The following is a 24,239-nucleotide window of genomic DNA, read 5'->3' as shown; positions in this document are numbered from 1 at the left end:
CCAACTCTTATTTTAACAGACGGGAGGAGCTGGATGTGTAACGGTCCATTTTGTCTGAGGAGCTGTGGGACAAAAGGAATTCAGCAACAGGAAATGGAGCTGCGACGTTAAAGGAAATCCCAGAGAGGGAGGTGGGACTGCGTCTACCGTGTAAAACAAGCTCAGCAGACACTCGTCTATTCCCGCTCAGCACCTGTGCAGCGCAAATGAAACCCGTCAGTCAGAGGGCTGCATTTCCACAGACTGATGCCGAGATTTATGAGAGGAATTATGACTGATTGCACAACTTAAATATAAAGTCTTTTCAGTTAAAGATATGGGTTGCTATAGCAATGCTCCCCAGCTACACTGTTGGTGATCATTATTAGCAATGGAAATCACGCTGGTGTTCAAACTCAATCAGTCGTGCTACATAGAGCTAAAGAAATTCCTTAAATTTATTCCCAATTTTGCACAATTACCCCTAGGTAACCTATGGATCAGAGGCCGCCACTTTCCATAAATATTCATACACCAACTGAGAGAATGTGGAATGCAGCTACGGCTGTGCCTCACACTTAAAAAGGTGAATGTTCTCGGGGTTTTTTAATTTTTTGTAGGTTTCAGTGACCTGCAGAAATTGGAAACTGACAAGTAGAACATTTATTCAGGATGAAGAAAAATTGCCTGAAATCAGTCCACACTGTTGTCTTGCATCACTCACAAAATACTCCGAGAGCGCAACAAAAATGGAAATAAATAAATAAAAAAACCAGCAAGAACTACCTAAGACGAGATGCACTGCATCATCTCTGGCATATCAGTTCTTTCATTAGGGGAAATTCATGTGTTTTAATCATTCTTTGTGGAAGAAATAATTAGTGAATTAATGCATCAAAGGAAACTCTCTGGAGGTAGAGCAGGTTGCTCACTAATTGGGGGCTTTAATACTGGCTCCTCCTTTCAGTGAAACCCCCAGGCAAGACACTGAGCCCAAAATCATCTTGATGGTTAGGTGAGCGTTTCGCTTAACATCCTGCTGCCACCAGTGCATCGGCCTTGATGTGGGGAATGTGTGTGGTATTTGCAAGGCACACCGCAAATGTTTCAGAAAAAAATAGTCTGAAATTATTTTGACCCATTGTGTCTTTTTTTTTTTGCCCTGAAATTTAGACGTCTGTTTCTACACGAGTTTCCACATTTTATTTGACAATGCTTCTTAAGTATAGCAAAAAATATAATATTGATCTGGACCTTTTGCTGGCGGTTATGATGGAGGATCTTTCAACGCAGGGTCTACTTTCAAGGCATCTACTTTCCCAAAGCACATAGCTGTAAATCACAGCTATGTGGCAAAGACAGCAAAGATTTCCAAGGTAGCATTGATACCTTATTACATCTGCAATGCAGTAATAAAATCCAGCTCTGCTCATGCTTTTCATTGGGTTAATTATTTTTAATTAGTACCATGATTGAACACTACTTTCTTTTACAACTCTAAATAGTGCAGCGTTGAGTTTTCTACTTCGATTTACCAGACATGATGATGTAAAAAATGCATTTTAATTATTCCCATATTTACGTGATTACTGTACAATCAATATGTTAATGAGTTATGTGCACATTATTACTTTAGATTAGAGCCAACTGGAGCTAAAAGACATTCATTTATTACGAGAGGAAGGCTGAAATTTTTTGTACAAACAGAATTATAAAGCAAAGACTGTAAGATGACTCGACACTGCTCCACATCTAATGTTCCATATTTCCTTTTAGGATTGACTGATTAAAAAAAAAAAAAAGTATTTCTCAGTTTAACATAATTAAAATGTGGAACCAAGTATCTTCAACCTACAGGCAAAAGAGCTAACTCAGTTGAATCAGTAGAATAAAACAATGCTTTATATCTAGACTCCATCTGACCTGCAGTACAGGAATGACGCGTCCTTAATTGCTATGAAAAGTGCTAACTGGAAGGCTCACTGCAGGCATCACAGTCCTAAAGGTGAGAAATGGTAGCTAAAAATGCCTTTTAGCTGGAAAATAATAACTTCTCACTTTCCATAAAGATGCAGTTGTCCCCACACCTCAAAAACTGTCCCCAAAAGCAAACCTTGGCCACATCCGAACGCCCCGTTACCCCGAGAGATAAACCTCTTACCTTAGGATCTCTTTCCAGACGGACTTGTGCCCCTCTGTGATCAGACAGCGATCTCTTTACCACTCTGCGATGCCGGAAGTGATAGTAATCACCAAATACCTGGAAAAACAAAGAGATATGATCACCCATCACATCCTGCGGTTCAGATCTGTCTGCCTATAATCTGATAACACCTCCATATATCCTAATGGCATATCCTCTGCCACTAAATGACAATTTTTTCTATAAACTTTACAGAGTGGCAATAAACAGTGTAGCAGGCTGGAAAAAACAGCCTTCTACTCTTAAGATGAAACTGATACAACATAAATATTTACAGTCATCTGGCCTAGCGCAGGATTTTTATTTTTATTTTTTGAACATATATACCCTTTAACAGCATCTAAAACATTCCTTGCAGTTTGTTTTTACTCAGATTATTGAAAGCCCCATGCACATTTTTCTCCACAGACAAGTCTCCTCTGCATTTTAAGCTCCCTGGTTAGGTTTGTTCTGTCCTTAAACACAGGGATCATCATAACTCTGCTGTCTAAGTAAAACATATTTATACATTTTATCTGGAAAGCTCAGCTCATTCCCCCACGATCCCTTCCTCCCCACATGGTGCCACTCCAGTGTGCACTGCAACATTCCCTTGGTCTAAAAGAGGAACAGCTCAACCCTCATCAGCCTCCCTGCTCCCATTTAATCACAGTAAACAGACTGATTCCAGCAGGGGTGACACAAAAAAAAGGCCCTGCACACAAACCCGCCAGACAATAGGGAAGCAATAACCAAGAGGAAGCACATGGTTAACTGTGATATTCAGCTCTGAAAAGGACCACCAAAAGCCACAAGCCTGTGTGTGTGAGAGAGAGAGAAAGAGAGAATGTGTTCCTTTGTGCGTAAAACTATTAAAGAACGACACCAAAGTTAAATGCTGGACTTATAAAAAGAAGGGAAAAGAATGCAAACACTTACAGCCATTAGCTGAGCTGACTGCCCCCTTTTTCTGAAGAAGAAAAGAATAAACCAGGCTGAGGGTCAGCTGTTTAGATAAAGTCCTGCTTGACTGGACTTTAATGAAAAGTTCCTTACAAAAGAAGGTTCAACGATAAACCCACAGACATGAACCTTCCTTTATGACTCCCTTGGTATATCACTGAAAGACTCATGCACCATTCAGTGACAATTTGCCCTTAAAGAAGTCAAGCCAGCATTGTGGAACAACTGAGAGAAAGTTGGACCATTGACTTTAATAGCATGCTGCTCAGGAACTCACATCTGTGACTAGGGCTTTTTTTTTTATGCACAATATACATGTGTTTTTTTTTATGCCTCATCATCAGCTCAAATTTGCCAACTCAGAATTTGGGGCTAGGGTGGTTTGTTATGTCACTGATCCATAACAGGAGGTGGTCATAATGACAAATGAGATCGCAAAATGGGCGTGAAGCAGTTATTCAATACAAAGCAAACCCACCAGCAGCTGCAGCAGTACAAGGATACGAAAGGTGCTCGTAAGGAGACAAAGGCACACCCTAATGTCACTTGCATTTAAAGCACTGAGTGCGTTTGAGCAGCTTACATACAGATTGCAACACAGTTTAGGCCACAACCTTTTGGTTCTGCAATCCCAGCTGCATGCTGTAAAAAACACACTGTCCTGGGATCTCATGGGATTACATGAAAGACAAATCAAGATGGAACAGGGCTGGTTCTAGTTACGTGTTTATCGCAAAACCATGGCCGTGTCAAGAAGTAACAACCTGCACAGAAATAAGAATACCTTGTACTACCTCCCACACTGTTTTTATTTTGGTTATTTCATGACACACGCTGGATTTTTCCAAAGTTGTAGTGCTTAACCAGGGCTAGTGCCAGATCTTCACAGTCATGACCTACTGATCAGAGATCAGTACCAGCAGTGTTGTAAAAAAAAAAAGTCAACCACAATATTTACAGCAAGAATTTTTTTTAACTTTAAAAGACTGGTAAGGCTGAAGAACTGCAGTACAAACGAGGAAAAAAGCACCACTAAGTCCTCCTTTCTTCTGCGTATCAACTGGAAGATAAAAGTCCGGTCGATATATCTCAAATACAGTTATATCTCTGTATTTGAGATATAACTTTTTATTATTAATGATAAAGATCTACATTATCTCCCTGTCTTACTAGAAAGATCAAACACTGTGGAGTTTTAAACATGATCGTTTAAAACTCCACCAAAGGGGGTTCCCTCTTCTGATCTAGCTAGAATCTGGTTGTAAGCAGCTCATAAATGCAGTGGTGGAAACATAAATGACTGTTTAGCACAAGTGGTTTGTTGGAGGAAACCCCCATTTGGGGGTGTCAAGAGTGTCTTCAGAACTTTGTTAGCATCTTGAATCATTAAAATTTATAGATTTAATCATTAATTTACAGACACATCTCTGACTGTCTGTCCTCTTATTGGCAAAAAATGGTTACTTTCTTAATTGTGAAGAACTGGTAACTGTGAACAACTTTTCACAGTGTACTTAAGTCAGGAGCAAGATTTTTTTGCTGTCTCGGTGTGAACTATGGGAGGACCAAAACTGCAACAGTGGAAAAAGCATTGTGCACAAGCGATAAATTACAAGATATTGAAAAGATAAAAGTATACTGGTCAGAGATCTAAGATATAGACACCTGTATGTATATCTGCACATGTATATGCATAGACCCGGCTAAATTTCAGGTAAACTGCTCAACTGTTGCAAGTGTATGGACAGACACGCACCCTCACCTCATTCAACAATGTGAACCAGAATCTAGTCCTTCTAAATGCAAACCCTCCAGCTTGAACATTGTCTGGCAATCAGCAACAACACGTTAGGGGTTCATGTTTTCAGCTATTCTAACTCAAGACCACACGGTTTTCTTAGGGGGTTTAACTGCTTTCCACTGAGGCGGGGGAAAAAAAAAAAAGCGGGCAATTTGCAACTAACACATTTAGATGGAAAACCGATGTGGAAACAGATCAAGCTCTGTGACCATTACTGATGTGATAAGCTTGGAGCTGTTACAGCACAACAGGCCACTCAACATGTGGTCAGTTACCAGAGCGAAGCAATAATCCATCAACATTAAAATGCAAAGCAACACACAGCAGAAAATTACTGCCTGCTGGTTTGTTTGCATGTTTGGTTCCTCCCCTACTGCCAAATTTACCTTGTGGGAAAGCAATTATCAAAAAGGTCCGATGTCTTATCCCCACTGACTGTTGTTGACACAATTATGTCTTACAAAGAGACAAACAATGTCAGAAGACAAGCTGTTAAAGGAGCTTGGGGCTGTATTAAATTAACAGAAAACCGCAGCCCATATGGAATCGTGAACATCAAAGACAGCCAAAGGATTTCACTGGAGAGCGACGTCATTGCAGTTCATTTCCAGACACTTTTGACAAGGCATTCTCCTTTTGATTTTGATACCATCTGATTTACAGGCCTCACACAGAGTGGGGTATTAACATATTTTGTTTGCACATCAGTGAGCCGAGATAAAGTGGGAGCGCAAATGTTTCGGCCTTCTAAAATAGTTCGGCAACTTGTTTGTGTAATGAGGCTGAAGTCCAATTAGCAACTGTAGTGAACGGGTAGGAAAGGGGCACCAGTTCCCCACAGAGGCAGCCGGACATAAAAAGCTCTGTCTTTGAAAACACAACACCCTGACCTGAACCCATACATCTGAAAATACTTTCACTCATTATTTATACCTTCCTCACCCTTTTTACTGCTTAAATCGCATGTAAAGCACTCAATCTGTCGTCTTTTACTCAATTACCCTTAGTTTTACTTGGCATTAAAGTTATGTATATGTTTAAGAAGGTTCAAAGCTAAATCAACACTTTAAGCCTCTCACTTGCCTTTTTAGCCTTGACTGAAGCAAACAGCAGAGTTGTTTATACAAGTCGCTGTAGTGTTGATCAGAAGGATGGAACCGATAAAATAGGAAGAAAAAAAACTATTGACCAATTCAACCCCTCATATTTGCAGACGTGACATCTATTCTCAACAAGTTACTCGACCATTCCTCTTCTCCGTGTTTGGAGAACAAACAGATTATCATTCTTGGCACCATCCGTTTTCACTTCAGTTGCTCGCAGGACATTAAATTTGCACATTTTAATAGTGTTGACAAAAACAAATGGAACGATCAGGACAGTGACATATGGAGGTTTATAGTCATTAAGGAGAGGTAAAAATGCAGATCATTAAATATCTGCACTCTCTCCAGGGATGTTGACCTGGGATGTGAGGGAGTTTGTAAGAAAAATGCCCAGCAGCACCTTTTGCCTCCCTTCTAGCAAACACAGATGTGTCAAAACCGCACCCGACATCTCTTGAAATGCTTTAAGTGCTGTTCATTTGGTGTGTTTGGATGTGGCAACTCTTCGGTATGGCACTAGAGCTGCACTGCTGAGGGAAGAAAGAAACTTCCAGCTGTCAGTGAAGATCACTCACCGGACGTTTGGCTCCCCCTCCCATCCTCAACTGAAGGATGTCTATTCTGGGTATCATCCAAAAAAACAAAGATAACCAAAAGTCCTCAGCGTCATTAAGACTTGTTAAAAACTAATTTATTTTTCCTAGTGAGCAAAGATAAGGAAATGAACTATTTTCTTGTTAAAAGTGCTACATAAATGGCAAATATTATATAGAAGAGAAATAAAACCTACAAAGACCCTCTTAATAAGAATATGTTGAATGGAAATGTTATTGGCAGAACAAAAAAGGAAGGCATTTGGAGACAAGGATCATCTCTGCAGGAAACATGAGTGAGCTCCACAGAAGTAATCAGACATACACAGAATTTTCCTGAGCCAAGAAAACATTCTCTAAGTTTAAAGGAACGTTTTGTGTCAGGATTGTTAGACTCACTGAGTTTTCAATGTAAGTGAAGACATATCTTAAACAGAAGGGATGACAGCACAACAGAGCTAGGACAAATATCTGAAGTATCCGACAGCCAGATTAATGAGGCGACCCTGGGAGTCGTTTGTGAGCATAAAGTTTAAACTGTTTTCCTTTACAGTGGTTCTTGCTATTTGTTCTATCATTTCAGTACAAAATGTCAGCTTGGCTTATCCGCTAAGCCAAAGTTGTGTCTCACTTTCATCCATGTCTGAGCCAAATTAAGAGAAGAGTGACAGCAGCACTAGTCTGATTGTATTGCAAGTTCTTTTCCCTTCCACATTGGCCTTTAGCAAAGATTTGAAATTTGTCGTCATATATTACTAATATAACAGAACAAAAAATATTCATTTTTTTTCTAATTCAGTCTCTTGGAAAGGAGTCATATTAAAAACATAAGTTGTACCACTGTATAATAAATACAGATCTAAAGCATTATCTTGCTTTCTCACCGCATCTCGACATTGGTAAATAATGGCCACTGTAGCCTGAAGTCAGTTTTATGGTTAAGATAAGGATAAAAAAAAAAAAATCAGTCATGGTACATCGGTTATAGGGATACTAATTGGACTAGTCAATGAAAGCTTTCATCACATGACTATGTCTTTAATGTTTACGCTGCTGGAAAGGTAGTAATTAAAAAGGCAGAACAAATATGGTAGGTTTCATGTACAAGACCTAGAAAACACCAAGTTTATAATCTTTAATAGAAAAATCAATGTATCCAAGAAATACACACACAATCAGTTCGGTTCAAATTTGCTGTTAAATACTGTAAAGCCAAGAAAGGGAGCGGTTGTTGCCTTTAGGGATTCCACTGCCTTGCTAGTTTCAGTCATGGGTCTCTCACATGTCTTCTCACAGTAGAATAGTTGTCAGAAGAATAGCATGGTATAAGCAAGGTATAAGGAAAGAAGAAGATGAACTCGGTCAAAGTTCTGTGGCCTATGACCGAGTGTAATAATTCCCACACTAGTCCTGAGAGACTGATTGTGTCAGATGAAAACCTTCTGCAGACAGAGTCACTTGTAATCTCACAAAGTCAGTTAATCCAGAGTAGAGACAACCAGCAGTTCCTGTAGTACAGAGGTCTTATTTTAAAGAATGCACTGAACCAAGTCTGTACTACAACTTCCTCAGTATTCTGATTGCAGACGCACTACAAAAGGCAAAGAAAATGCATTAAAATGGATATCGGCAAGATAAAAGTAAAGCATTTTAGTATTTGACATAATTTAGTAATTTTGTCATACAACTTTTTTTTTCAGTTCTGATATTTGTGCTGTCAGTTTTAGTTTTGCTGTGTTGCTTAATTACAATTAGCCATTGTTGCGTAGTGTTGGAGAGGATGTCAAAGGTGAGATTTTAAAATAATTCTGTCATTTTAGTAGTTATGGGGGGAAATTAGTAGCAACCTTTCTGAATAGTTAAATGGTTTTGGTTTAAGAAATAATGATTTAGTACTGTGGATGAACCAATCTTCAGAGGAGGCAAATGAAAAAGCATGAGCCTTTTTGCTCATTTATGCAAAATAAATGACATCAGAAAAGATAATGCGGAAATTGGGAAAAAAAAACACCTTACGACATTATCAGGATGTTAAAGCTTAGGAACAAGCGGATCCTCTACATGAACAATAATTTTAAAGTATCAAAAATGTCAAATTAGATACAAAGTTCCTAACGAATGGAAAAGATTAGTGTGATGTATTGACATACAGTGAGAATAAAATGGTTATGTGGATATGATTTCAATTATAAATACATTCATGCATTTGAATATACTAGGCTTTGCGATGACAGTTCACTCTTCATTCATGCAGTTTTTAACTGTCAACCTAAGCATTAGGACTTTGTAATTTCACCACAAATATTATAATGGTCCAAAATCATAGTAATCTAAGCTTAAATTGAATTCAGTGCCACAGGCAGAACTGTTTTCACTCGTGCATAATGCTTTCTGAAGTTTCAGTAATTTCTGCCAAGTTGCACAGCAACCTTGTCATGAGCACTTTCACTCACCAATCCCAGTAAAAACAGCTTTCAACTCTGTGCTGCTTATACTGTCAAATGCATCAGGCAGAAACAGGACTCAACTCAAAATCCAGGCAGAAAGAGAAATATTGTCTAATAAAATATTAATACAAGCTTTTTCACAAGCTTGTATTAAAACTATTAACCGTTAATTTTCAAGCTGGTTATTTAATCACTTAGTTGACAACTCACTTAGAAATGACTTTAAAATGTTATAATGATAAACATTAACAAGTTGCCTTTTATATCCATAAACACTTCAAAGAACAAACAGATGTTGTCATGGTAACTTGTTCACCCCAGGGTCCCATTCTTGCTGGCATCTTTTTTTTTTAACCTTCTTCTGCATAGCCACAGAGTTACAGGTGTGAACTTTTTTATTTTTGTTCTGGCTGTAAATGTGTGCATATGCACGATAACAGCTCATTTCTGTCTTGAAGGGCATGTTCTTATCTTTGTCATTTTGAAGAGTGGCAGAGAAAAAAAAAATGTAGGCCTCTGTGTCACATCAAGTTTATCCCCCCAGGCGAGGAGATTAAAATTAATCAGACTGATTTCCCCTTTAATATATTCTGTCATGCTTAAACAATAAACAAGCCTCCAGTCACTAGGTGGCAGCAGTGCTCAAACTAAACAGGCTCCATGTTCCACCCAGCAGAGGAAGCCTACACAGGCACACTGGTGTACAGAACTGAGACGAAGAAGTTTGTAATGGTGAAAAATAATAATAAGGGCAGCAGAGGCAAGTAAAGTGATGGTAGCTGGTAGTAAAAGACCAGGAAATATGTAAAATGTTATTCTCCTCTTCAGCTATTCCGAGAAGCTAAAACATAGGCAATGCTGCAAATTCTATAAGTTAATGATTTTACCGTTTTTATAAAGGGATAACTTGATGAAAAAGTAACCAATGTTTACAATATTTAAAAAAAAAAAAGTTTTGAATGTTAGTGTGTTCAATCTAAAAATGCACAACCCAGTGAATCATTTGCACTTTTTCTCTTTTGAGAAACACACAGATTGAGCAGATCCTAATTAAATGTTACAAATTGAGTAAACTTGGGCATTTTTAAGGCTTAAAAGAATAAAATAAATACATATGTAAGTTGTTGCAGCTTCTTTTATTGATCCGCTTTGGTAATCAGATGATTGTATGCAGAATGCTGGAGCCATAAAGTCATACAATGGTTTGTAGAGATATACAAATATATATCATCAGTTTCTCAACAGCATATCAATTTAGGGAGGTTTAGAAAAAAACAATTATGTTCCTTAATGGGATCATGACAGAAAATAACTAAGAGCCATTGGCTTGAGTTTTCCTTTGATCATAGAGTCATTTCAGATGGGCAAGTGGCATCCCTCAAATACTGTATCTGGTGTCATAAACATTTAGCCTGATTTAGTTTCATATAGTTAGATGATCAATGAAGTTTTAGTTTCCTGGGACCAGGTGCAAACAAAGGAGCCAATAAGAAAAAGCCTATTCATTTATTTTTCTTCATAAATCTGTAAAACTCTGCAGTTTGCAGGTTTTCTGCTGCATCATACAGTATGAGCACTGTAACGCACTTCATGCATCAATGGCTTTGAAGCTTAGCTTCCTGTGCTCTACTCTCCAAAAGACTTTGCGGTTTAAAGCATTAAAAAAAAAAACCGGGTTAATTTTTATCCTACTCAAATCTTCGTTGTTTGTTCAGCAGGAATGACAAATGCTGAATCTAAAAACTCTCTTCACATTTTGAGTCAGATACCCGGAAGCAGGAAGCGTTTTGTGCTCAGTAGACTGGAAATAAAAGATTGTTCCTTTGGAGTCCTACTAACAGCTGAATAATCTGTGTAAATATGTTCCGCTCTCTCATGCAGATGCCCTGATGAGCTCATCCTCATTAGTGGACGGCATCACCGGGTACACAGAAAGACTGAATGTGTGGTGAAAAGGGTTGGGGGGGGGGAAGTGGGGGTGCTGCAGAGAAGTCTGGCAAGCAGAGGCAACTCAGCGGAGATGGAGCAAATTGGAAAGGGACAGGGAGGAAGCAGGTTTTTATCAAGAGGGAGACAGTTTTATCACTGTTAGAGGGGATTCTATGATTGCTTTTGACACTGTGAGGTTATACTAAATCTAATCAGAGCTTTGAATCTCTGTTAAATACACAAAACTGACCAGCATGTAATTCAAAATGAGAAAAAGGTGCCATTTGATAAACAGATACTGAAGAGCTATTCTGCTCCAACTGTGGCTGCCATTTTCACTTTCCTACATCTTATCCCATTTCCAGTGTTGTCAAAAATCTTTTGGCCCCTTACAGAATACACACTGTTTTACACTAATAACGCGTTGTACCACCCTTAGTGCCAACAGCTGCTCAAGCGATAACTGGCATTGAGTGTTTGAAGCCCGCACTTTGAAGAATTGTTTTAATTCTGCCACATTGGGGGGTTTTTGAGTATGAACAGTCTGTTTAAGATTATTCCTTCACAGTATCTGAATTGGATTAAAGACTTTGACCACAACAATCCTCAGCCTCGTAAGCAGTTGTTGGGGTCTTGCTAACTGATGGACACAGCCACACCACCACCATGTTTGATTGTCTGTTGCTTTTCTTTTCTGAAATACCAGGTTAGTTGCACACGTAAGTTATGGAACGTCAAAAATTTCTACTTCTGTTTATTTTGTCACCTGAATATTTTACCAAAGGTCTCGGGGACAGTTACAATGTTTTTTGGTATTTTCTTGCCATTTTATTTTTGGTCAGTAGGGCTTTTCACCATCAAACTCCTCCGTCGGTACCAAATAAAGCAACCGGATAAAAGGTGAAAATGAAGAGGTGGGTCTCAGAAAGATTATGAACGTGGGATTAGATACAGATAGTCATTTTCCTTTACACATTTGCCATGAACCATAATAAAAAGAACTGACAGAGAGCCTAAGTAATTACATATTTATAACACAATTCATATAAAAGCTTTTTTTTTTTCCTAATCCAATGCTTCAGAGCTGAATAAAACCTGAGTGCAAGATAGAAACAACAGGAGACCTACAAAGAATTCACTGGCATTACAGCTGAAGTATTTTTGCTTCACAGCCTCAAAGACCCCCTGCCACAAGTGCTGGCACAAATACTGTTATTTAAAAAGACATGAAAGCACGGCATGTAAAATCTTGAGTTGGACAGAATGTTCACTGATGAATAAGCATGAGCAGTGATATTAATACAGTGGTGAGTCATGAAACACAAGCAGAGCTACAAATTGATTTATTGCATTTGATTTTTTTTATATCAGATTATATGATTTCTGTTTTTCCTTAAAAATAATAGCTTTAACAGATTTCTGCATCAAAACTGGTACATGAACTACTTTGTCTGTAGAGTTAAAAAGTAGAGAAACACCTGGCAAAGTCATCATTCCATATACAATGTCATTAATAATCTGGAGACATTATCTCTGTGCTTTTCCCCATTGCTTACATCTACACAAAGCACACACACATACACTCAGAGATAATGAAGAAGGTGCAAAAGGTGGCTGCCAGCGGGACAAGAGCTAATAAGATTTAACTCTGCTGTCTAATTCCACCTCTCCTTTTTAATCTCAGAGCAAAGACAGAGCACGCAGCTCCTGGACAGAAATACCAAACTGGTTCTTCTCACCTCAGTGAGGGACCGCTGGGGCCATTTTGGAAACCTGCACTCTCTTAATTTCTCACGAACTTACCACCTAAGACATTTCCATCATTGTCCTCTTCATCCACAGAGGACCAGCTACTTTAATGGCTGTGCTCGGTTCAGGTAGCCCAGCTCTCTGCCCTCCAATTAAACACAGTGTGATGAGAGTCTCCCAAAAGTGCAAAGAGCCGGCGATCTGAGAGAGCCTTGTCTTCACAATGTCAGGAGCATTTTCTCCAACAAATCCTGTCAGACATACTCCATTTTCCATTAATTTAAGAGAGGAACTAAACATGTCAGCATCATGCCAGATGAGCAACACTGCGAGTTTCTGTGAAAAGTCACGTCAGCAGCTTTACTCTATTGGACCATGTGACATTCATCACATTTAAACACAGCAGTTACGAATAGCATTCAGTCATTCATGATGGTGAGGTTTAATTCTGCGTTGCATTCAAAAGCAACCAGACATCGCTGATTAGGATTTGCTATCGCATGCAGTGCAGACCTAAATGATTAAGGAAACCAAATGTTGGGCACATCTTTCTGTAACAGCTGGCAGTCTCAAAACGTCATTAATTTGGCGTAGGGACGTGTTTTTGTGTGAGGGAGCGCTACAGGCTTGGTTGGCATCAATAATGTTATCACAAAGATGCTAATTTAGACAAAGTCCTCCTGCAGCTCCCTCCAATCTGATGCAATAATGGGCACCTCGAAATATGCTTCAAACCACACACACACACACACACACACACACACACACACACACACACACACACACACACACACACCCACAAAAATCCATCCAAAATCAAATTCTCAGCTAAAAGTACTGAAACAGGCAAAGAAAATTGTCACATCAAAAACTGTAAAATGTATCACACACAGTGCCATCAAGAGTGGTGTGTAGATGTACAGCAACAGCCGTTCTCCAAGTGTGTTTTGCAAGCTGGGCTCAGTCTTCGAGGTTTCCCATAAATCACCTGCAGAACAACTAAACGCTACCTGGAAACAGCCACAGACCATTTCTGAGAGCACTTTCGATATTTATCTGCTGAAGGAAACCAGAGGACATCCTGTAAGTAAAAAGGATCATTTCCTTGATACAACTCAAAGATATTACAAGCCAAGCTTGTTACACAGGGTATGTTTGGCACACAGTGGCCGACTGGATAAGATAAGGCATTTTTAAACTGGTTTATATTTAAAAGGAAAGGCTTTTTAATCACTGCACTTGAGATAATGTCTCAGACTGCGTGTGTGACTTTAAAACTGTATTCATCCCTTACTGTAACAGATGAGGTATTGGCATAGGGTTTTACAATCAGCTACAACACCCACTCATCTGAACATAACATTGTGCAGAGCAACATTTAAAGATTTAAAGTCTCTCAGTTACTCCAGAGCAAAGATCACTAGACATATGATGTCTACTGGTATAAAAGAAAAACAAGTTTTCAAAAAAAAATGTACAGAGCAACTTCTATCTAATTGCTTAATTTATTGAGATGCAGGAGCAAGTTTAATAGTAATTGAAGGGATTTCCAGCTGAGTGGAGCTGCCCCTCTCCTGTGGTTGAAAGAATAAAAATCACACTTTTCCCCTCACATTTTACAAAGACTCAGAGTCTGTTAACTGGAAGCATTTTTGGTGGGGAAAAACAATGACAGTCATTGTGTGAGAACTAAACAAAAATGACCTATCACTCTTATTAAGGAAGGAAGGAAGAAGGAAACAAAACAAGGAAGTATGTGAGAAAGGAAGGACAAAACATTCAGACAAACGAATACTTGGTGAAGTCTGGAAACTGAAATCCGACTCCATACATCAACACGTCTGCAGACTCTGGAGGAAACCCTAATACTTACTGCTACACGGTTTTAATAAAAGGAACTAGATCATATCTAACTTTTTTTTTTCCAGTTTTAGATTTGTGTGTAAATATCATAATATAATATTTTGACTCAAAGTTATAATCCTGTGAAAATGTCGTCCCAGTCCAGGGCCGGATCTAGGCCATGGCAGAGTAATGACTGGTGGTGAAAATTTATAGACTTATATGAAAGTGCTGGACTAATAAAATCTGATGGATACATCAAATATAAAAGTTTAAAGCCAATTAAATGCAAAATGTGCATTTAATAGGTGGCTAATTATGATACCTATTGATAGGCATAATGGTAGTCATAAGGAAGCAGTGTCTGTGGTAACAGATTAGAAACAAAATTAAGAAAAGTGGAAAAGTCAGGAAACTTGGACCATTAAGGGTTCATCTCTTCTTCTTTTTTTTTAAACAGTAAGTTTTGGGAAGACACATAAAAATCCTATGCACACCATGCCGAGGTAACGTGATAAGTTAAATTAAGTGGGTGACTGCCAATGAATAAAATTACCCATAATCTGTATTCCCTCAGCATATGAACAATGGGGTCTTCCAGACAAATAATTCAGCAAAAGACGGAAAAAAATACTAAATGCAACCACTTGGCTGATTTATTCATAGTAGACAGAGGAGTGCAGAAAACAACTTGCATCTCAGCGACATTATGAGAGTGGAACGCAGTCAGAGTCTTGTCATGGAACATTAAAATCATATGACATGGCTGCCTTTATTTCAGCTCCTTGTCAAATAAAGCTGCGCTCGGCCTGGCATGGGAATGATATCAATCACACACTTGTTCCTGAGAAAGGAGAGCATTATAGTTATTAAGCAGCACACAGCTCCGCATAATCTGTGCAATGCTGGAATAGAAAACAGCACAGTAAAGCCCAACAGCAATACAGAGTTTAAGTAACACAACACAAGCGTGTGTAGAGAGTTGTGCATACAAGATGAATTACCTGAAGCAATTACCAGCATCCCAGTTTTACTCAGTTGACTAACTTCAACATCAGACCACCTGGCTTCACAGACTGCATGCTAAGTGTGCACCACTCCAATCAGCCACTTTAGTCATATTTTTACCTCATCAGCAACAGACTTTAAAGTGACTGGATTCCTCATCACATGCAGTAAAATGTTTATAGCTTGGGAGAGGCTCAAAACATCAACCAAAGCAATTTTATTAACCTTTTGTTAAGGTTCAAATTTAGCAGAGCTCCACACTGGACAGCTTAAGAGAAGCTGGATGGGTCCCTGATGACGCATCGTCACTCCTCCCAAATTCGGAGCCATTTTTCAGCCTTGTGTTTTTCTCTATATACAAGCGTACAGCGGGAGAGAGAGAAAACCCACACAGCCACTCATAACACCGTCTACATACTGGTATTGATATTATGGCAGCAACCATTCAAACTGCAGATCCTTTACTTTTCCCAGAGGAGTGTTTGACACGGCATCAATACACCACAAACACACACGCAGCTGAAAGGCAAATCAAAATCAAAAGCTCGCCTCTTCTGCTGCTCGTGCAGTTGGGTCACTTTAGCATAACGCGGCTCTAAACCCTTCACCGAACACATCTGAAACTGAAGCCGCGCAATGTAAATGTGTGTTCAAGGCATCGTGCGTCAAGGAGAGACTGGAGCGTTGCGAGGCGCACACACATGACCGCTGTCAACGCCACAGGCTGTCACAGGTGACATACACCTCTGTAAACATGTAATTATCCATCTAGTCTGCGAAGGCTGCAGCGGAATCAAACAAGCCGGTAAGAACAGAGTCAGCTGGGTTTTATTTCCACCCCCAAGCCCCCAAGCTTAGGCGGAGAATGTCAAGAGCTGAAGACATCACAGAGTAAATAAGATGAGCTCAATTAACTCATCGTAAACGCAGAAATAAAAGACCGACTGCTTCCACAACAGCTGCTTATTTCATCTGCAGAGAGGCCAGAAGAGAACTTCTCCATGAAAAACCATTCTTGGTCAGAAAGTTGGTAAAAAAAAAAAAAAAAGAAGACGACCAATGTTTTACTAAGAGTCCCCTCATGCCTCTGTGTCTGTGTGGGTGGGATGGTAACTGCTCACCCACACAGCTGTGTTCACATATGCTGTGCAGTAAGTCCAGACTCTGTAGGTGTGTTGAAGCAGCGCTGGGCTGACAGCTCCATCACTCTCCTGCTCCGGCACCTGTTCAGCCCAAACCACTGGCAAACCCTCATTTGAATGAGTTCATTAAACTTAGTGGTGTCTCGTATATTCTGGCCAGACTACATCCAACCTTTATCAACCATGAGTGGAATTTTACAAACGCATAAAAAATAATGTTGCTATTTAGTGATACTCGTATACATACCGTTATTTTTAAAAGGCACTGGCATCATTTTTTGTTTATCAAGAAATATTTATCCGAGTTACTGTTAGCTGAAGTGAAATTGGGACTCAGATGTTTTTACATAGAGGGGCCACTTTCTGTCATCTGTTTTAGAATGAGATTTTTTTTATTTGTCATTTAATTCACTGCTTGTAAGCCAGCGTCAAATTTTGTGAAATATGCATTTGCAATGCATACAGTTTGTCTAAATTTCACATCATCAGTTTTTGTGTCCTGTTTTGACACTAATAATGTGTGCGTGTATGACATAAACATGAGTAAAAATGTAAATGGTCTCACAGTATTATCACAAAACAAACCCAACTATACAACTTGTTTCTACTTTTTAATAATGTAACTGTTTTTTTTTTTGTTTGTTTTTTTTTTTTACATATATTCAGTTATTTTGTCCAATTGTCATTGATTTTATTTTTTCCCCCTTTCTTACTCACATATTTGGTTTTACTGCATCTCTTATTATGTTTGCATTGAATTGCATGCATTTGCTGCGCCGCAATGGAGAAAATCCCTTGGGTTCCTTATGTTGTTTATTGAACAAACTGGCCCCCAAAGGTTTGAGCATACCACTTAATTAAATTTGGGTCAAATCAAGAATATCATATTGGAACAATAAAATTGCCTAAAACTGAAGAAAGTAATCTGTGTGGAAATGACGAAGATTTTCTCCTATTTATTTAACCCTTATTGTTTTTTATCTTAATGTGCCATTTGAAACATTTAAAAGCAGATAAATCCAGCCCAACTGATGTCAAATATTGGTTTTAGGGGGGCTCATTATTGTTTTGTTTTTTTATTATTTATTGTTCTCATCTGTGTAACAAAAGTGCTGTGCTTTGTAGAGAGTATTCCTGACTTTTGGTGGCATTTCAGGTCAAACGACCAAGACAGGGACATTCCGTTCTGAGTCGAGCCCAGACTGAGGTTTACAGAGGACCAACTCAGCCCAGATGCAAATCACCCAAGCTGGATTCAGCTAAATTCTGGTGGTCAAACCAAGCTGCAGTGTGGAGGCTGAAACAATAGCAGGAAAGCTGACCACAACAACTTCCTGGACTCGTTAACATTGCTAGCATCGCCTCCTATTGACTGCCTTTAATCAATGTGATAAAGCAGGTGAGTTTTGAAGCTGCTTTTGCTTTATTTTATCAGAATAACCAGAGTGTATATTTTTAGGTATCTACTCTTTACTCCCTCCAGTCAAATTTTGACTCAACTCTTTATAGCCATTACAAGGAACCAGCATAAGGTTTCCAGTCATTTCTCTTTCAGTGAGTAATTGGGCCAATGGGGGAAAAAAAAACAAGTTACACCAGTGTCTGAGGTTACCGTAAAGTACAACAAGGATGAATGAAAATAGTCTGAAAATAAACGAACAAGTCTGATTAGTGCCAAGTAGAGATAATAAAAAGGTTTGGAAAGCGGTGGGAGGCAGACAGTCTTCTGCGGACTAAACACCGAACCCACTTGTTGGGAAAATTACCCCAGAGCTTAGCTCTGCAACGGACTCAGTTATTTCAAATATACCATAATTGCAGTTCTCCTAGTTTACTTTGTGCATTTGAAAAGCTTCAGGAAGGAGACGGCAGTATTGGATTCAGGGAAACCTGCAAAGTGGAGAAAATCCACCCAGACGGCAGGGAGCAAGAAGCGAATTACCCTGGACCACTGCCCTGGGAGAGAGACTGAGCCGCTGGGGCTCAGCTACTGCCGCCCTCGCCACGGTATCCTGTCCAAAACATGGGAAGTATTCCCTAAACTGAAGCGGCTTTCAGAGGAACAAATCTCAACAGATGGACCCTTCTTCCTGAACAAATTCTGTGTTTACAAAGCATCTGGTTTTCTGCATACTTCTGTAAATACAGCAGGAATCCGAACATTTTTTCTATCATCGGATCCTTAGTCACTTTGGAGAACATTCTAACACCAGCTAAGACAGATAACGCTGGTTTAAATGAAGATGGTTCTTTACTGCCAATATAAGGAAGAACAGCAAATTCAGGTACTTCAGAAAGTAACAAATATATAAACCGCTAAAACATGAAAGGAGGAAATTAATCTGTACCTGCAATCTAACTTCTAGGAGGTTATTTGATTATTTATATTTTATTCTACAGAGATTTGCATCTTAAGGGCTTAAAGAAACGAGATGATTTTGGGCTGAAGTCATGACCAACTCATGAACTCTGAATAAAAACTTGATCAGTCAGTGTGTGTTAGACTTTCAGGTTTGATTTGTAAAGAAAAAGTACAACGTACCAAATCAAAGCAGGAGAAAAAAGCCTTCCTTGTATGGATGTTCTTTCAAGTGCTTTAAAACCTGCTGTGCAGAAACGATTAAACTGGAAAACTTAAACAGCTTTAAACCCGACGGTGCCTAAACCATGAATTATTACCAAACATCTATGGCAGATGTAGGAAATGTGTTCGAAAAAAGCATTTTTTAGCAGTTTGGCAAGTGCTATAAATTTAATTCGCTCTGTGTTTAGAAATGTCAGGCTTGAAAACTGCATTTTCTTGAAAGTTCAGGGTAAATTATCAGCGGAACCAACTTCAAAAACTCTAAGTCTGAGAAACATTAGAAAGAAAAGCTGATGGATATTCCATGAAGAAGTTAAAGAATTAAGTCAACTTGCGTTTAAAAAAAAAAGTCTCGTGGCAAAAAATATCTTTAAGGAATTTCACAGTTTAATAATAATAGTATGTTATCAAAAGCAATAGTTACTGTCAGAAGCAAACCCTACTACCACAGTTGTAATTAATATTGGTCTTTTAGGGACCTGTTGCTGGGTTTGATATGAAAGCTGAAGGATAACCTCGGTTGCTCAGCAACCTTTGGGTACTCATGTCATCTTTAATGACATGGGTCATTAAAGATGACTCATGTCATCTAGCAGTTTGTAGCAGATTTACAAACTGCTAATACAAACTGTATTAGCAGTTTGTAAATCAGATTTTGTTTTTGTTTAATTTTAGTTAATCTGCTGCATTGATAAGTAGATTTAATGCTCGAATATTCACACATTGGACTTCATTTTTCTTAGTTGAGGTGTTATTTTTATATTGTTTTATTCCTTGAAATACACAAGAATCCTGAACAGACATCATTTATTCTTTAAAGAAATTGTAATTCACCCTCAAATTGTTTTGTTAGTTATAAAATGGGTTTATCTATGTACTTTAGAAAAGATTTAACGCAGCTCATCATTGTTATGCAATATCAAAAGAAAATAATGTGCCTTTTAGGGGGGTTTTTTTCTTTAAAAAAGCTAAATAAAGATGCAACTCCTACCAGGAGCCAAGACCCATATATTTAAATTAAAGCATTATTCCTGATCCAAACACACAGCAGTCGACTCCCACAGTTAAAAAACAAACAAATAAAGCATCCAATTTAGTCAGCACGGCTTCAGTCAGCATAACCATCATAGACAATAAAGCAGATAGCGGGTACCCAGGGATTCAATTTCACAGACACGAGATGAGGTGAGGGACTGGGGAGGCCCGTAACTCACTGATGCAAAGCTTACATCAGCAATAAAATATTCATGAACACTTTAACACCCTCAAGAACAACCGGTGGTCGACACAGATCTGATAAATTTCACTTCCTCCGCAAAGTGCATGGCAGATGCAGAAAGAAGCAGCTCACTTTAGATCTCGGGTCACTTGTCTTTTGGGTGCGAGCCGTCGGTAAGGAGGCTTTCGTGGGAACCGAGGCGAGCCGAAGATCCTGTTGCTTCAACAGAACAGATGAAATGACAAGTTGGAAAGATAAACACCGCATTTTCTGGAGCTACCAGGAAAAATACATTTTACCTCCAGGACTTTTTACGCAAGACTTCTGCCAAGTTGGCGAGGCACCAGTATTTTACTGGAAACGCTCAAACAACAAACATGCAACCTACTCACAACGTAGCGCTGTGGAGAGGGAACAGCCGCATGACTGAGGAGTGTGGAAAACAAATTGAAAGAGCAGCTCAAACAGATCAGTTTTTTCTTGTTATTTTTGACAAGGTGCTGGAGGAAATAAACTTGAGTTAAATAACTGGCATCTAGTCACGGAGCGAAAACTTAAAAAGTGAAGAGACGGACGAGACGGGTAAACACTGCAACTACAAATGACTTTAACAAGGTGGGGGGGAAAAAAAGAGCCTTTTTTTTTATCAACGGTACACAGTAGCGAAATCAAATAACTGGTTTCGTCCTCGTTTCATTTATGCAGACAGAAACCAGCAGCTCTGTGAAACCGACAATGAAAACGATATCTGATCTGAAACCTAAAACCTGCGTCTGTGTTTCACCACAGCACATCCAAACAGCTCAAACTGCTCCAACCCCGGCGAGACTCCTCGTGTAAAAGGAAAAACTAAACGAAGCTCCACCCAGCTGGCAACATTCCTCCCACAGTCCTGCCTCCATTAGGCTCGTTAAAGGCTGCTTTACGTTCACCTCCTTGTTTTCATTGTTAAAAGGGGCTTATCTGCGATCTGGCTCTTTGTGCTTTCCAACTTGGTAACGGCAGACGGCTGCCCCGCCTTCCGGGTCGGCTTGCATGTGTGCCACATCAACAAACATGAGGAGGCGAGGCCGGGTCGCGGGGCCCGCGCTGATGAAGGACGCAGAGGCCTGACACAGCAGAGCGCCCTGCCCTCATTGAGGGCTCCGTGACACGAGACGCCAGCCGAAACAGACGACTTTAACGAATCTGTGTCAGTTCTCTCCAACTCAGCTGATGAAACAAGACAGATTAATGCTTTCTTATGAAATTCAATTATTATTCATGAGGTTTTGTGTAATCATTGCACAAGAATGCTGGTGGGGTATTTTGTTTTTTTAGTCACAAACATGCTCACACCTGGACCTACAGCAGGCTTATCTTGTAACAGCTGGGTAAGTACTTCGTTTAACGACGCCATGAAGTAATTTCCTTCCCTGAAGGGGTGTGTTCAACCCCCAACCCAGATTCAGAGTAAATAGGAATCATATGAATCTGCCTACTTTGAACACTTCAGTACTCCGGGGGTTTAAACTAATGAGTATTTTCATAAGCAGTCAGCGTACTTGTTTTTCTTTTTGATTAAATCTGCTAATCGTCTCATCTACGAGCTGTCAAAAGCGCAAACTCTGAAAGTGATAAAAAAAAAGAGAGAAAAAAAAGTTCCATTACTGTCCTAACATTCTTCAAATGCCTCATCTCCCACGAGAGAGCGCATGTGCGCACATGTGTGTGTGCTCATACTTAAAAAGGTAAAGAGGTTCCTGTCCGAGTGTTTTCATGTCTCTCCTGCACATCTGGCTCTCGTTACAGCCTCTGTGACCTGCGTGTGGTTGGGCTCCGTCCCAGCCCCCATCGCTCCGCTGTGGGAGAGCAGAATAACGACTGAGCGGTGCTGGGTCCTAACTGCTGCGGTTCCCAGGACCCCTGGCAGTATGGGTGGTTCACCACTTTGCTTCAGGCGAGAGATTGCCTCCCACTGACCAGCCTGCTATTTTTCTTTTCATCTTTGTCTTTAGATTAAGTTTTTTTTTTTTTTTTTTGAAGCCACCCCCATAAGTGCTTCTAGAAATGGATTTCTGTTATTTTAGCCCTTTAGAAAATAACAGCATTCTCCGCCATCATCTGTGGGATCATTTTGACCAGACAGTATTTTTTTTTTTAATAACAGTTCTTAAAAAAATAAAAATAAAAAAAATCATGAAGACTGAGACACATTGTGCAGCTCTACAGATGGCAGCACAGTTCAGTCACACATCATTAAGTGTAGCTGCATCTATTGATCTGATCCATTTAAAAATGTCTATCCTGACACGTGATAAACATCTTCAGCGGTGATTTCTAAAGCAATGCTGCTACATAATTAGTTCAATTATTATAACAAAAGCAACATTGGAGGCTGAAAAGCAAGAGGCAATTTGTAACCTTAAGCATCAACATCTGGAGTGTTACCGAATCATCCTCATCTGGGATTAGCTCATGAAAATTTATGAGCAGACCAGTAGCTATTTGTTGTTCACTGTGGAAACTGCAGCAAAACACATTTCTTTTTATATTTAGTAGAGATAAAACAGACCAGTGCTTTTCAGAGAGATACAGATTTTCAGCTTCTCTTTGCAATCTGAGCTGCTGATTCCAACTTCTGTTTCCCAACGACGACGACATTAGGAAAAAAAACAAAATGTGCAGCAGGGTTCTTGAGGTTGTGGCTTTATGTCCCATCTCAAAGTGCACGCTGCTTCAAGTCGACTCAAGTCAAATTTGTGTTGCACATTTCAGCAACAAGGCAGTTCAAAGCGCCTTACATCATGAAAGCAGTCATCAATTATATAACAAGGCATAAATGTTACATGTTGTTCAATTTTATCATCAAAATCATGAAGCAAATACATCAAATATGTTGATCAGTTTTCCACAAAGGCGGCTCTAAACAGCGAGGTTTTTAGCCTTGATCTAAAGGAACTCAGAGTTTCAGATGTTTTTCAGTTTATTCCAGATTAGAGGAGCATACAAACTGAATGCTGCTTCTGTTTGTTTAGAACTTAGTGATCTGGAAGGTTGAAGACTAACTAAAAATATTTTTTCAGTATTTTGCCTACCTATGGCGTCAATCTATGGAAAAAATATGGAAATATGGAAAGTGCAATGTCTCACCAGCTGAAAAATAATTACAGACTTTTTTTCTGGTTTTGTTTCTACTGCAACGCACATGCAGACAATGAGTCAGTATTTTTATTTTTTTGGGATAATCACTTCTTGCTGGCAACTTTGTCCTTTCGCCACCGAGGTCTTGAGCTGAATGAACACGATGAGTCAACTGTGAAGTTCATTAGTGTCCAAAGAGGAGCGGCTGTGCTAAGACGAAGTGAGATCCGGGGGTACTTGATGAACAACAGAGCAGCGCCCCGGATAAAAGGAGGCTCTCTTATTGACAGCAGCAAGTACCAAGCGCAGAGGCACCGTTCTGTCACTGACGAACCAGCCCCGCTTTGGTAACAATACTCTCCTCCCTGGATAAAAAAGCCTGTCTGCACCCAACGAGGGGACCAAATCGAACAACTCTGACAGCACACACAGATTTAGACGCATTCATTACCGAACTTCAAAGCAGCAGCAGCAGCAGCAGCATCTCCATGGGACGCGCTACAGTATCTGCGCTACGCTGCACACCCTTCAGCTTGAAGTAGGACAGAGTCACAGCACAGAGTGCCGCGTTA

At 39.5% G+C, this 24,239-nt stretch overlaps 1 protein-coding gene across 3 annotated transcripts in view; it reads right to left on the bottom strand.

Moving 5' to 3' along the window:
• furina (furin (paired basic amino acid cleaving enzyme) a) overlaps nt 1–24,239 on the bottom strand; it is an 82,297-nt gene that overhangs the window by 39,253 nt on the left and 18,805 nt on the right. For 2 of the 3 annotated variants that reach the window (XM_008405438.3, XM_008405439.3), the window contains exon 3: nt 2,141–2,239. In XM_008405438.3, the coding sequence (XP_008403660.1) occupies nt 2,141–2,239 (99 nt within the window). Of the gene's footprint in view, nt 1–2,140; nt 2,240–3,100; nt 3,132–24,239 lie in introns of all 3 variants that reach the window. The other variant, XM_008405441.3, reaches the window with a different exon arrangement.

This window comes from Poecilia reticulata, chromosome 3, assembly GCF_904066995.2.
Source record: "Poecilia reticulata chromosome 3, P_reticulata-male-v2, whole genome shotgun sequence".
Lineage (NCBI taxonomy): Eukaryota > Metazoa > Chordata > Actinopteri > Cyprinodontiformes > Poeciliidae > Poecilia > Poecilia reticulata.
The sequence above is the reverse complement of the archived record's forward strand: the minus strand, read 5'-3'. Positions and strand labels throughout refer to the sequence as shown.